This window comes from Taurulus bubalis, assembly GCF_910589615.1.
Source record: "Taurulus bubalis genome assembly, chromosome: 1".
Classification (NCBI taxonomy): Eukaryota; Metazoa; Chordata; class Actinopteri; order Perciformes; family Cottidae; genus Taurulus; species Taurulus bubalis.
The window spans coordinates 15,582,460-15,597,249 of record NC_136589.1 but is presented as its reverse complement, the minus strand read 5'-3'; the positions used below and the strand labels follow the sequence as shown (position 1 = coordinate 15,597,249).

Below are 14,790 nucleotides of genomic sequence, written 5' to 3'. Positions count from 1 at the left end.
TAATGACTCATTTCAGGATATATTACTCAAATAATAAAGGTTGGGAGGGTGGGATATTGCCAAGAAGCTGGCCATTGTAGTTTCAAGAAGCAAACCCGGTAAAGAACTATATCAATTGCTTTGACATCAAATATTTGCAAAATAATGGAGAAAATTATGTAGAAAGTAAAGGATAAATACCAGAGTGGTTGCAAGAAAGGGAGAAGTACAACAGAAAGCTATTCTGGAAAGTTTGGTATGGAAATTGGAACACCTCAAGGTATAGTCAGTCCAATATTCTGCATTATGATAAATGATGTGTTCAATGATGTATTCAGTCGCTATTTGCAGATGATGGGTCAATTTGGAAGAGGAGAAGACACCTGGAATTCACAGTAAAGAAACTGCAGAGAGACATTTTGAAGAGTGGTCATATAAATGCAGTTTTATATTTTCAGTAAGACAAAGACGATGTTGTTTGCAAGGAAACAAATGGAAGAAAAAACAAAACTATATGATCGTGAATTTGTGGTTTGACGAAAGGGTCACACAGGCTGTCACGGAAAATTAAATGGCGGATAAAGCTGCAAAAAATAATGTTTCAGTCGGCTTCAGTAAATCAGAAAGAAAAAGTATTATCAAACAGAGGTTGATGGGAATGGGAGGAAGACAGAAAAAGGACGATGGTTTTACCGAGTTCAGAGGAAAGTGTTTATACACACCGGGTTTAACAGTCCTACTCAATGTAGAAAAACATGATACACTCAAATGTGACTATTGTGGGCAAGAGGAAATATAGGAACATGTTAGAAACGCCAGGATCCTGTTCGTGGACTTCAGCTCTGCCTTCAACACCATCATCCCGTCTCTGCTGCAGGACAAGCTCTCCCAGCTGCACGTGCCCGACTCCACCTGCAGATGGATCACAGACTTCCTGACTGACAGGAAGCAGCACGTGAAGCTGGGGAAACACGTCTCAGGCTCTCGGACCATCAGCACCGGTTCCCCCTAAGGCTGCGTTCTTTCCCCGCTGCTCTTCTCCCTGTACACTAACAGCTGCACCTCCAGTCACCAGTCCGTCAAGCTCCTGAAGTTCGCGGATGACACCACCTTCATTGGACTCATCTCTGGTGGGGACGAGTCCACCTACAGGTGGGAGACTGACCACCTGGTGACCTGGTGCAGCCAGAACAACCTGGAGCTCAACGCTCTGAAGACAGTGGAGATGGTTGTGGACTTCAGAAAGAATGCAGCCCCACCGGCCCCTCTCATCCTGTGTCACTCCCCCGTCGACGCTGTGGAGTCCTTCCGCTTCCTGGGCTCCATCATTTCCCAGGACCTCAAGTGGGAGCTGAACATCAGCTCCATCACAAAGAAGGCCCAGCAGAGGATGTTGTTCCTGAGGCAGCTGAGGAAATTCAACCTGCCAAAGAAAATGATGGTGCAGTTCTACACTGCCATCGTTGAGTCCATCCTCTGCTCCTCCATCACTGTCTGGCATGCCGCAGCCACTGCCAAGGACAAGGCCAGGCTGCAGCGCATCATCCGCTCTGCGGAGAGGTTGATTGGCTGCAATCCAGGACACTGAAGCGGGCAAGAAAGATCGCAGTTGACCCCTTTCACCCTGGACACAACCTGTTCGTGTCCCTCCCCTCTGGCAGGAGGTTGAGGTCCATCAGGACTAAGACCTCACGTCACACCAACAGTTTCTTCCCGTCAGCAGTCGGGCTCATCAATAGAGCCCGGGTCCCCCACTGACTGACTCTACCATCACAGGACTATTCTCGGACAATTCTTTCGGACCATTTATTTTTCTTCCTTTCTCTCCTCTTACCGGTCACTCCACTGCACACTTCATATTTAAACACTCATGCCACATACATTTAACTTTAACTTTAACTTAAACACACACATCACTTTAACATACACTTATATTAATGTTATCTGTTATCTGAGCACTTTATCCTTATCTGATTTAGACATCATTGCACTGTTGCTGTCGTTGATTGTTGTTTGTCTCGTCTAATTTCTAATGTCTAATGTATGCACCTTCCGCCTAATTAAATTCCTCGTTTGTGCAAACATTCCTGGCAATAAACGGTTTCTGATTCTGATTCTGAAATATGAGCAAGAAAGAAGACAGCTAATTGGAAACCTCAGCAAGATTTTGATATGATATATATATATATATATATATATATATATATATATATATATATATATATATATATATATATATATATATATATAGTACGTGTTGTAAAGCACTATTTCAGTATCTTAGACCAACTAGTATCATTGAGAAAAATATGAGTGTTTTTTAAATTAAATAATGTAAGTACTAGACAATCCTGAGACCCACTCCTCGCCAGAAGGTGGCGGTAATGTACCAAGTCGTTGTTTGCCAACCGCCAATAAAGAAGAAGAAGAAGAAGAAGAAGAAGAAGAAGAAGAAGAAGAAGAAGAAGAAGAAGAAGAAGAAGAAGAAGAAGAAGAATGAGCTAAGAGGGCGGTTCCTATTGGCATTGCTGTCATGTGCGACACAAACAGACTCTTTGCATATGAACAATTTCATACATTGTCAATAAGAAACGGCAAAAATACATTTAAATACAGTTAAACCAACCGCAGAGAAAGAAAAAATAGACAGAAAAATAAGCATTAAATAAATAAAATAAATATAGAAAATGGGACTGTGTAGCTGTGTAGACTGTGTAGCTGCATCCTTTGGTATTTTGAAATGTGAAATACCTGTGAAATACATTACTACTGGTTTAGATATGTGTTATGAAAATACGATTTTGTATTATCAACCATACAAGATGTGTTTTTAGATTAAACCTGAGACGAATAGTCAATAATCGAGGGTTAAGTATTACAACTACACATAAAATAAGGATTTTCTACAACACGTGCTGTCAGATCTAAGAGCCAATCAGCTCTCTGATGTGGCAAGAGCCAGGCGTTTCCCATCATGCGTTTTCGCCGGCTTGGTCTCGTGAGAGTATCGTTGACCACGTCTGCATGACGTCAGAGCAAGTCGGGACCAAGTCGGACACAAATCTAACCGGCATGCATTGCGCAATGCATTCTGTGCAGTCCCCATTGCGTCGCCCCGCCCAGAGGAACCTGATAGAGCCTGCCAGTCGACACGCTGGGTTTCAAGCTCACTTCACCGGGTGACATTATAGGGACGGAGCCGTCTGATGGTACCGTGCATTGAAAACCGCGAAAGAATAATAGTTTTTACGCAGTGAGACGAGACTGGTTCTGGTACTACCTGGTACTTTTAGATTTAAAGGACTTCCGTACTTCAGTTTAAAGCGGTCAACGACACAAGCCGGGACCGGCCTCCTCTACGCACTTGGACGTCTTTACTCCGGTGAGTGTTTCCGGTGTTGTGTCGTTCATACATTGTATTGAAACTCTTTCTGGGGGTTTAAAATTACAGAAGAGAGCCCGAAATGGAGAGACGGGGTTTGCTGGGAAATAATTAACTGTTTTTGAAAACATGTTTGTGAAAACACTAAAACGTGTTATGTACAATGTTCTTATTTTGTGCGGTTTTTTTACTATGCGATTTGAACGTCTTCCACCCCACAAAAGGTAATAGTCAAATAATCAATTGACTCATTTGTGTCCAAACTGCTTCACTAAGCAACATTCAAAGAAATGGCTGAATGAATGAATATTATATATGTTTAATATAGGAAGTGCCTACACGCTTGCACTAATTATGTACCAGCTTAAATCCTTAATGCTGCTGCTAACGTGTGAATGGCTGAACACCATGTGCCGTCCTCCTTAGGTTCTCAGAGGTATTTAAGAAAAGATAAACATTCTCCTTTCCCAAAGTTTCAGCCTCCTCCTATCCTTGCTCCTCGGTCCTGCAGCGCAGAGGCTGTGAGGAAAGGAATCGAGGATGTACAAACTGGGAGATGAGTGGAGGCCTTGGGCTTCCCCTGGTGACCCAGTGTTTAATGTCACAACGCTATGAATTGCGGGTAATTCCCTCAACTAAAGTCTCTGAATCTGCCGGAAAGTGTGCATAAAGGGCTCAAAATGTCTGTGAGAGAGCCCACAAGGGCTTGATTAGACAGATCACTGATTTTGCGGGATCACGCCTCAAAGTCAGTGAGTGTTGACATTGGGATTGGGTATGTGTCACACCACATGGCTCAGGACCGTTTCCCAGCTTTCATTTAATAAGCCTTGAACGTGTTGAGGAAATGTCGCTTTACCCATAGTGCCATTTCCACACCAGAAGAAGTTGGGACATATTCTTTTTTTGTTTGACTCTCCGCAGACTCTGTAGCCATGTCGGTCAACGTTCATATCAACAGCTCCAATGTGAAGTACACAGATACACACATTGTGTCTCAGTATCCCTACCAGACCACATCAGTCCACAGAGATGGGAACAAAGTTACAGTACGTGGACCTTTTTTAATCATTTGTGTGTGTCCTTTGAACGGCGTCCCTCTAATTTGACTCCTTATTGGGGAACAGGTGACCCCGCGCACCACCGAGATGACATTTTCCACAGAGAGACACGTGCCCAAGCTGGGTGTGATGCTGGTGGGCTGGGGAGGCAACAACGGGACCACGGTGACGGCAGCTGTCCTGGCCAACCAGCGGGGTCTCACCTGGAGAACCAAGACTGGAGTAAAGGTGAGTGGTGTCATGCAGACAGATGGGGAATCATAGCTCAGGCTGATAGTTTTCTTAATATATATGTTGTCTAAATATTCTTTTTGACCTATTTGCACTTTATTATTATTATCTGTATTCACTTTATGTTGGACAGGAGAGGAACGTAATTTCAAATCTTCTGTATATTTGCAAATATGGAAGAATTGATATTAAAGCTGACTTTGACTTTGAATCAGCTGCTGGTTTACTTTCATTTCACTATAATGCAGGAAAACAACTGGGATGGACTTGATTATGTACTGTATTTTACGTTGAATAAATCTAATAACTTCACTGTGCAAAGCAAAAAACCTTGAATTTGCTGCCTGCTTGGATCATGGCGTATATTGGTAGTTTTACAGCTAAAACATGCAAACACCACAATGATTCTTCTCTCCGAAAATGTTCTAAATTATGAATTATCTCTTTCCTAACGGACTACAATAGTGTGAAAACTTTTAGGCTGCCACGAGATAGCAAATGGAAAACCTTCTGGTCCTATTTTATGAATATAGTCTTCTGTATTCCCCTCGATAGTGTTAGAGACTCATTATAAACAAGTTATGCTGACCTGTTCAGTAGAGTGTTAAGGGCTTTACTGACTCTGGTCATACATTGTTACCTCTGAGCTGTGTTCCCATGATTTCCTTTTCAGACTTTTTTCTCTGGTTCAAAGGACACTTATAATAAATCTTAAAACCCTCTCGGGGTGAAAAAACAGTCTATAGATGGAATGAAATCTGTGTTTTTCTCTTCTTCTCCCACATTTTTCAGAAAGCAAACTACTTTGGCTCCCTCCTGCAAGCGTCGACTGTTTGTCTTGGATCGGGGCCCGAGGGCGAGGTCAATGTGCCCATCCACGACCTCCTACCCATGGTGCACCCTAATGATATAGTCTTTGACGGTACGGACGATTGCAGACGCTTTGACTCGAGGCCTAAACTCCGATACGGAAACTGAGAAGTGCTGTGTGTGTGTGTGTGTCATACAAGAGGACAAGTGAGCCGCTAATAGCGGTGTGAACAGCGGGGAAATCTGACCCCAGAGCAGCTTCACGGAGAGCCCCCTCCATGAGGTGAAGATGGTCCAGTATATGCCATCCTCAGCTGCTATCTAGTAGGGGTGGGAATCACCAGAGGTCCCACGATACTTAAGTCCCAATACGATATTATCCCGATACTGCGATATATTGAGTATTGCGATTTATTACCTTTTTTCAACCGCAAATTGTCCCCAAATGAAACCTTTGTCATCATATGTTTTCAGTCTGTTCATCTCACTTCAATCATTTTTATTGCAGCAAAATGGGATTGTCAAGCAGACAAACTGACCAACACGGTCCTAAATGTTGCACCTGACAAACTGAACCGTTTTTAGTTTTGATCAACTTCCTATCAACCACACTCATCCGGACTGAAAAAGCAATGGATTGTATTATTCTTGGACCAAAAAGTTTATAATTGATATAATAAAAGATCGATACTTGACTTCCGTGTATCGATACAATATCCCCACGCAAAATATCGCGATACAATGCTATATCGATTTCTAAGGAAAGAGCTTTAATTAATGATTTAGAACTCAAAGAACTGATACCACTTACAGCTTATAAATCTTAACTGAAAGAAATGGAGGCAGGTTCCCAAAAAGGTAAATGTTCCATAAATTAACTCACTGTCTCTTAGCTTTTAGTTTAGTTTTAACTTGTCTTGTTCTGTGTTTTCTGTCTGTAACCTTGTGTTTCTTATGTTGCTGCCTGTCTTGGCAAGGTCTCCCTTAAAAAAGAGATTTTTAATCTCAATGGGACTCTTCTGGTTAAATAAAGGCTTAAATAAACAAATAAATTTAACAGGCACGCTGTTTAGAGCTGCTGTTGTCTATTATAAGATGGATGCTTTGACTCGCATAGGTCAGCCTACACCCTTTTCTGGAAAATTATTTTTATATATTTATACTTGAAGTGCGTTTGTGTTTTTAGGCTGGGATATCTCCTCAATGGATCTTGGCAGTGCGATGGAGAGAGCTGAGGTGCTCGACTGGTCATTACAAGAGCAGCTGCGGCCACACATGAGCAGCATGAAACCCAGACCGTCCATCTACTTCCCAGATTTCATCGCCGCAAACCAAGAAAGTCGAGCGGACAACGTCCTCACCGGTAGCATGGCGGACCAGGTAATGCCCGGCGTCTCTGCTCCGAATGTGTATTTCACTTCAGATTTGTGTTGCATTTGAATCTGATTTGTAAATGTTCTTCCAGGTGGAGCAGATCAGAGCTGACATAAGAGACTTCCGTCAATCAAGTGGCGTGGACAAAGTCATCGTTCTTTGGACCGCCAACACTGAGCGCTTCTGTGATGTCATCCCGGGGGTTAATGACAAGGCCAAGAACCTGCTCGCCGCGATCCAGGTCAGAGCGGAAGGAGTTATGAACCGGAGTTTGGTTTCGAAAAACTTCCAGATTAGTGAAACGTAGCTTTTAAAGCGGCAGCTCTCAAGACACAAATCCTTAAGTGGGTTTTCCGTCGAGACCCGGTGCGGTAATTAACTTTTAATTGTCCTCAAAGCCATCCTAAACTGTGATGGTGGCCAGTAGTCATGAATTCTACTTTAATTTCCTCCTAATGCTGAGGACCAAACAGTAATCCTCCATCCATTTAGGGATTAATAAAGCTTAGAGGATGAGAAGATTAGCTCTCAGAAACACTTCACTGTGGATTTGGAGATGAAATTCCATAATGAGTCGGCTATTTTTTTTTTTTAAATATATATATATATATATTTAAAAAAAAAAGAAGCAATAGCCGACTCATTATGGAATTTCATCTCCAAATCCACAGTGAAGTGTTTCTGAGAGCTAATCTTCTCATCCTCTAAGCTTTATTAATATAATATTTTATATATATATATATATATATATATATATATATATATATATATATATATATATATATATATATATATATATATATATATATATATATATCTCAGATTAGGGGGAGAAAATTATGATTTTCCCCTTGTGGGTGAGTTTCTGTTTTATCTCACGTCTTCAGCATGCTTGTACAGCTGTCGGCAATGATAATGGCATATTTCACAGATTTATGATCTTCAGCAAACAGCTCAATTTTAGATGGGCATGACGTTGATGATGGAGTTGTTATGGAGACGATGTGGAAGAGGGTCTCGGGAAATGTACGCCTTGTGAGTCAAGCTGCAACATGATACTCAGTAACGGTCATCTCTTCATTAGGATGGAGCAGAGGTCTCCCCCTCCACTCTGTTTGCAGTGGCCAGTATCCTGGAGGGCTGCGCCTACATCAACGGCTCTCCGCAGAACACTTTCGTGCCGGGCGCCATCGAGCTGGCCGTGCAGAACAACGTGTTCATTGGAGGAGATGACTTCAAATCCGGCCAGACCAAGGTCAAGTCGGTGCTGGTGGACTTCCTGGTCAGCTCGGGTATCAAGGTGGGTAAAAGGACGCACACATAGATAGATAGATGGATAGATAGATAGTACTGGTCTGATGCTAATCACATGGTTATAGTCGACTAGGACGGCTAAGAACACTGAAATCTAAGCCCCCACCCTCCACCCACAGCCGACCTCCATCGTCAGCTACAATCACCTTGGCAACAACGATGGGAAGAACCTGTCGGCTCCGCAGCAGTTTCGCTCGAAAGAGATCTCCAAGAGCAACGTAGTGGACGACATGGTCCAGTCCAACCCCATATTGTACAAGCCGGGGGAAAAACCTGACCACTGTGTGAGTGACTCACACGCAGAGAGACAACAAGCTCCATGTTGACGCTTATAAGATGTTTTTCAACCTGTCTCTGTCTGTTATTTCAGGTGGTGATTAAGTATGTCCCCTGCGTGGGAGACAGCAAGCGAGCCATGGATGAGTACACTTCTGAAATAATGATGGGCGGGACCAATACCATCGCACTGCACAACACCTGTGAGGTCAGTGGTCATGGCTGCTAATCTTATTTCTGTAAAGCATGCAACTGATAAAGGGCAAATCTAGCGTATTAGAACCATATCCAGAGTCCGGGCTGCTAATTACTTTTCAGCTCTATTCTTCTCCTTTGTCTGACGGTAGCTGTGGAGGGAGAAGCTCGGGAGTGCCGGAGTTTACTGTTAATCCTTCTTAACAAGTGTTGAGGCTAAATGAAAGAGACGTCTTCAGGTTTTGCTGGCCGTGCAGCTTTAGGCCACCAATCATACACATGAAATAACATCTCTGTCCAACGAGAGTTATCTGGCCATTCCCCCAGGATTGTCCCAATTTCTTTCAACAAAATAATCAAATATTATCTGAAAAATTATGCAATCGCACAAACAAATGCTGCAGTGACCTCCCAGCATTGTCCAATTTTCTACAAACAACTTTTTATATTTTGCAATTACGCAAAAATGCTTCACATTTGTGGACATAAAAGTAGAAAAAAAGAAATGCATTTTCATTTATTTCAAATGTACTTTCCAAGCAAATAAATGCTGAATTTACATTTAACTGAAACAACGAGAGGAAACCTCTGGGAGTAGTCAGCTCATGGATCCAACAACGGACAAGCACTTGAAATAATGTGGAGTAATTTTCTGCATCACTATAGTTTTGCATTATAGCTCTTTTTAATGTGTAGAATGAAAGGCTTTTCTATGGCGACACCTAGTGGTCGTATTTATGTTTTTTATTAAGACATTGGTATTGTATGAATATAATGTACAAGGAACTGCATTATGTTTTCCATGCATTAATGAATGTGAGTTTTCCATTGACATTCTCCTGTTTCTGTCTTTGCAACAGGACTCTCTCCTCGCCACCCCAATCATCTTGGACCTGGTGATCCTGACGGAGCTTTGTCAGCGTATCACTGTCCGACCCCAGGGGGAGGAGGACTTCATGTCCTTCCACAGTGTCTTGGCACTGCTCTCTTTCCTCTGCAAGGCCCCCCTGGTTCCAGCCGGGACACCGGTCATCAACTCTTTCTTCCGCCAGAGGACCAGCATAGAAAACATCATGAGGTACGGACGAGGCTTCGGCTCCCTTCACCTAGATTACCACACATTCTTTGGAAATGTATCGTACATTCAATAGAGGAATTATGATTTTTAAGGCTTGTATACAGGTAGGGCTGCAACAACGAATCGATAAAATCGATTATCAAAAGTGTTGGCAACGAATTTCATTATCGATTCGTTGTGTCGCGCGATTATTACGCCGGGCAATAAGTCGCGGAGAAGAAAAAAAAGAGCGGCGCAGAGCAACTGGCCGGCCAGCGTTTCTGAGATTGGAGTGAGACACGAGAAAAGCTGAGGTTGTGATGTTCTCAAAAATAGAAGATCTTTGACAAATCGAGTCTTGGCCAATCAGCGTCTTCATGTTCCTCAAACTTGTTTTTAATGGAAGCTAGTCAGCTTGCTATCACGTTAGCTAACGTGTTTGGGTTGTGTATTGTCGTTAAAGTTACGTTATGTTCCGTTACAGTTCAGTCTTGCTTGTAAAAAAACGTAACGTGATGAAACATGCCGTCACCCCCCGGTCTGGTTCAGTTCACGTTGTCACTCGTTAACGTTAAATCGGCACACCGGCGGATCTGGCTGCAGGTTTTTTTTTATTTTTTACTCAAAGTAGAATGAAGTAAATCACGTAGTTGGGCTTAGCCAACAACGTGACGTCGTGGTCATAAGAGACCCAGAATGAAAGAGTTTAAGGAAGAGGACGCTCTATATGGAGCAGTACAGCTTCCCTCTGTCCCAGTATTTCATACATATTGATAAAGCAGGGTATGTAAATGCAGCCTCTGGAGGGATCAATTACAGTAAGAAGGGCTCACATTTGACAGATGTAAAGCATAGATGTGTATGTTTTTAGTGTTAGTCCATTTTGTTGTTTTAATTAACAGCTCAGGAATGTTCAAGGAGCAACCTGTTTGTGCACTTTCTGAAGATGTTTTGCACTGTCACTTCTGTTTTTGAATAAAGGGTTGGAAATTAACGCTTTTTTGATTAAAAACATTTTTTTATCCGATTAATTGATTATTAAAATAATCGTTAGTTGTATACACGCTAGTGGCAGAAGTTGACAACGGTCTCCTCCCCTGTGTTTTTCAGAGCGTGCCTCGGCCTTCCTCCTCAGAACCACATGCTGCTGGAGCACAAGCTGCAGAGAGACTTCCTGCCTCCGCGTGCCACCTACGTGAATGGCAACATGGCGGCTTTAAAAAAGGCTTCGCTCACCAACGGGAACCATATACCTCTCTCAAATGGTATCCATGAACATGGTGACGATTCAACTCATGCGTTGTGACTGTAAACACAACACTACAGCCCCAGATTGAACTCTTCCTTTACACAATTGTCCACTTGATAGCGTGTATAACAAGAACAAACAACAATAACAACACTGGTTTGACAACTTTGCAGATTCAATTTAACATTTAAAATCATAGGAATTCAGCAAGTCTTGGCTTATTAAAAAATAGTTTACATATCATACATGTCATTGGCCTCTATAGCTACTGAGGGGTCAATATGAATTAAGCTCTATGAAGCCCATAAACTACACTAATATCCATAGAGCATAGCACTGTTCAAAGCAGGCAATTGTGTTCAAATGTGGGCCTAATTCACTGTTGTTTTTTTAGACGTAGAATCAGAAATGTATTGACTATTTTAAAAAACTCTCTTGCATCGTTACTGAAATAGTTTTGTGTGCAATGCATATGTACAACACTGTTGCACAGTGTAGTTCCTAGGAAACGTTCTATATTGGATAAGCAAATACTGATCGTGCAGCTGTAAAAAAAAAAAAAGTAAACCGTTAAATGATTTGTTAGTTGTTTTGATGAATGAGGGGTGTCTTAACTTTATTTTGTGTCATTGTTTGAAGCGAAGTTACAGGAGATATGGATTCAGTTCAGTCACTGTTGTGTTTAACCGTAACCTGGGTTATTTATGTACAATAAACCTTTCAATATTGTTTGAACTTAACGAATATGAAGGATTCTGTGTTTGTCTTTTATTTCACCTCTCCTCCCAGTTAGCCACCTATCAAGTTCAAGTATGGATGCAAGTTGAAGATGGATAGCTATTGTTGTAAAAGCAAGTACATGTCACAATTAAAAATCATGGTATTTAGGAACAAGAAAGAACATAAGGCCAATGCCATGTATTCAATGGCAGATATTAGTCACAGTCTCTCCTTTGTGCACACCCATAAACTGGATACTATGGGTGTGTGTTAGACCTCAATACCTATTTATTTGACTAAATTGTGTCTCTTATCGCCGATTAGAAAAACTGTCAAGCTGGCACTGAATGTCTGGCTAGCTTCTATATTTCATCCTGTAAAGTATGGTATCAAAAGAAAAGTATTGTTATAAATATTGAGTGGCCTAAACCTGCACTAGTATTTATATAAAATGAAAATAAAACGTCATGCACACATGGAGCCATAGTTGGTATTAGTAAGGTATGTGGGTTTCAGTTGAAAGCAGCCAGAGTACAGGCTTTGCACCACTAAAGCACATTTTATTTCAGTTGTGTGCTTATTCCCTATATTTTAATTAATGTGTTGCACTTAGCCTAATATCTGGTGGCGATTTTACTGTTATTTTAGCACCAAAAAAAGTCCCTTGCACGGACTACTTGACGCGCACGCACACGTCAGACAGCGTCCCTAGCAACCGGCACGAGGGGGCGGACTGATTTCGCCACATTCTTTTCTTGCCATTTTGCTGACTGAACTAAAAGGACCTATATGAACCGTTTCCTGTCTCTCGGCCGGAGTTGAATCACTTCCGCTGCCGTTGCTGCGACACACGGGACGTCATCAGCTATGGCGGACAAGGAGAAGCGCCGGTCCGGGGCCGCTGCTCCGGGGATGCCCGAGGGCAAAGCTACCCGGGCGGACAGCGACAGGGAGTTCCTGTCGCAGGCCGGCGTGGGAGAGCTGCTCCGCGGGGCCATCCTGAAGATGGTGGAGGCCAGGTCGGACGACCCCATCGGCTTTCTCGCCGACCACTTCTGCAACCTTGCCTCGGTGTTGGAGACCGGCACAGCTGGATGCAGCGACGGGGACCACCTGAACAATGGCGCGCAGAGCGCATGCGCGCAGGAGCAGCAGCACCTCAACCGCGCGCTGTGGCACCTGCGGCTGGCGCACCACTCCCAGAGGTCTGGACCCCCTTTATAGAGACGTACGGTCCTAAACCAGACCCTTTGAACCGCATATTACTCTAATGGGGCCTGTGATAAAAACAAAAAACCATCATTATATTATTTCACATTTAAATCTATCAGCTGTTCATAACTCTCTGACTTAAGCTGTCTGTTTACTATCATTTTCTCTCATGCTTTGTTGCAGCCTTCCCTTGTCCCTGTGAAATGTATAGTAATATATCTAAAGGATTTGATCAATATATGAGTATTACATCCATGAGGTTTTAGAATAACTCACCATACCATCACAACATGCAGGCCTATGTTGGCCACAATAATAATGGTGCCACAATACAGCTCTGATGCACAATATTCCATAAAATTGTTGATCGAGGATGGGACTGATGACAAACTGCAATGCGTAGGGGTTATACATATTGTAACTAATGGTTAGTTATTCACTTATGCTTAGAACCACTAGGGTTGCCAGGTTGTGGCTGGTGTTTGTCCTCTTTCGCCACTTGATTTATCACTCCAAAAAGAAGCCAAATCAAAAGCCAAATTAATTTGATCTGATGGATCTATAAAGCATATCACATCTGCATCGTAAATGATGAATTCTTTAGCCATTAATACAGCCATTAGTTCCACCATCTAAACCCTTTATAAAGGACATCAAGTTCGAAAATGCTCACATCTTAAATCCTCTGTAAATATTGTGTAAATATGCCCCTCTCTCTCATTCATATATATATATATATATATATATATATATATATATATATATATATATATATATATATATATATATATTTGTACGTCTGTCTTATTTAATCAGGTTTGGAGATATTTAGATATTATTTGTATCTGAGATCCATGGAATTTAATGTGATCATTAAATCCTTAATTTTTTTCTAACTAAATAATTGTTTTCTCTTTGTATCCCATCTCTCATTTCAACCTCAGATCTGCCTTCAGCAACAATGTCCGTGTGGCATATGACCTTTTGAACCTCACCAGGCCCCTCAGACGTTCAGGTGAGGCTCCTGAATGCCCTGATGGCTCCTGCACCAGCAGCCCGACAGGGGGAGAAGGAGGAGGAGGGGGAGGAGGAGGAGTGGTGGTGAAGGGAGGCCTCTACACACAGACCCTACAGTGTCTGTGCAGTGAGGGCGGAGTCCCGGCCTCCACCTCCGCTCCACTTCTCCAACGCCTACATTGCCAAGACCACGAGGCCGTCCCTTTTGACATCTTTCGTCACGGTGTGCTCACATGTGCAGTGTTCTCAGACTACATCCGGCAGGCTCAGAGGCTTTACGCCGAAGTGTGCTGCCCAGACGAGGGCCCGGCCTCGCGGGTGCTGTGCACCGCCGTGTTGGGGACCTTGAAGGAGGCCCTGGAGACTTCCCAGGGATGTGAGGCAAACTGCTGTGATAATGCTAATGCTAAAGGGAACTCCTGCCCGGAGGCTAACGTGAAGGCGCTACGCTACCTGGAGGCCAGCGCCAAGATCTCTCCATACAAGCTGGGGCAGGCCATGGCTGGGGCCCAGACACGGTGCCCGGGCGGCAATATGGACGCTAAGGAGTTTGAGAACGCTGCGGCAGAACTTTTTATCACTCGAGTGAAAGTCGTGTCCTAGGTTTCTTGTCAATATCCACATAATTTATGAATGTACAACAATCTAAATATATACTATTAAATAAATACCTTCTGTGTACTGTAGCTCCTCTAACTTCTCACCTACACTCACATATATGACCTCCTCCCTTGACACTGTATCCCATAATTCAAGTTTTCTTTTTTGGAGGACAATAATTAGAACACATTGTTTGTTGCCTTTTTATTGATCTTATTAAAGTGGAAGAGATAAGAAATCAGCACATTCTGTGACTGTGGAAAGGACAAGGAGTTCCTTACTAAATGTATTCCTTGAAATCAGCACTTTTCCA

The 14,790-nt window shown here is 42.7% G+C and overlaps 2 protein-coding genes across 2 annotated transcripts; both read left to right on the top strand.

Annotated features, from left to right (window-relative positions):
• Positions 1–3,248: 3,248 nt before the first annotated feature.
• Positions 3,249–11,667, top strand: LOC306736378 (inositol-3-phosphate synthase 1-A-like). Its single transcript, XM_079218010.1, has 11 exons — positions 3,249–3,361; positions 4,286–4,410; positions 4,489–4,650; positions 5,446–5,575; positions 6,650–6,843; positions 6,929–7,078; positions 7,922–8,137; positions 8,271–8,435; positions 8,522–8,635; positions 9,483–9,700; positions 10,790–11,667. Exons 2-11 carry the CDS (start codon positions 4,297–4,299, stop codon positions 10,983–10,985), a joined length of 1,659 nt encoding a protein of 552 aa, XP_079074136.1. The 5' UTR covers positions 3,249–3,361; positions 4,286–4,296; the 3' UTR covers positions 10,986–11,667.
• An 848-nt stretch (positions 11,668–12,515) lies between these two features.
• tpgs1 (tubulin polyglutamylase complex subunit 1) lies at positions 12,516–14,517 on the top strand (the record flags this gene model as incomplete). The annotated part of the gene is made up of 2 exons (XM_079218320.1): positions 12,516–12,853; positions 13,805–14,517. 2 exons carry the CDS (start codon positions 12,516–12,518, stop codon positions 14,478–14,480), a joined length of 1,014 nt encoding a protein of 337 aa, XP_079074446.1. The 3' UTR covers positions 14,481–14,517.
• Between the last annotated feature and the right edge of the window lie 273 nt (positions 14,518–14,790).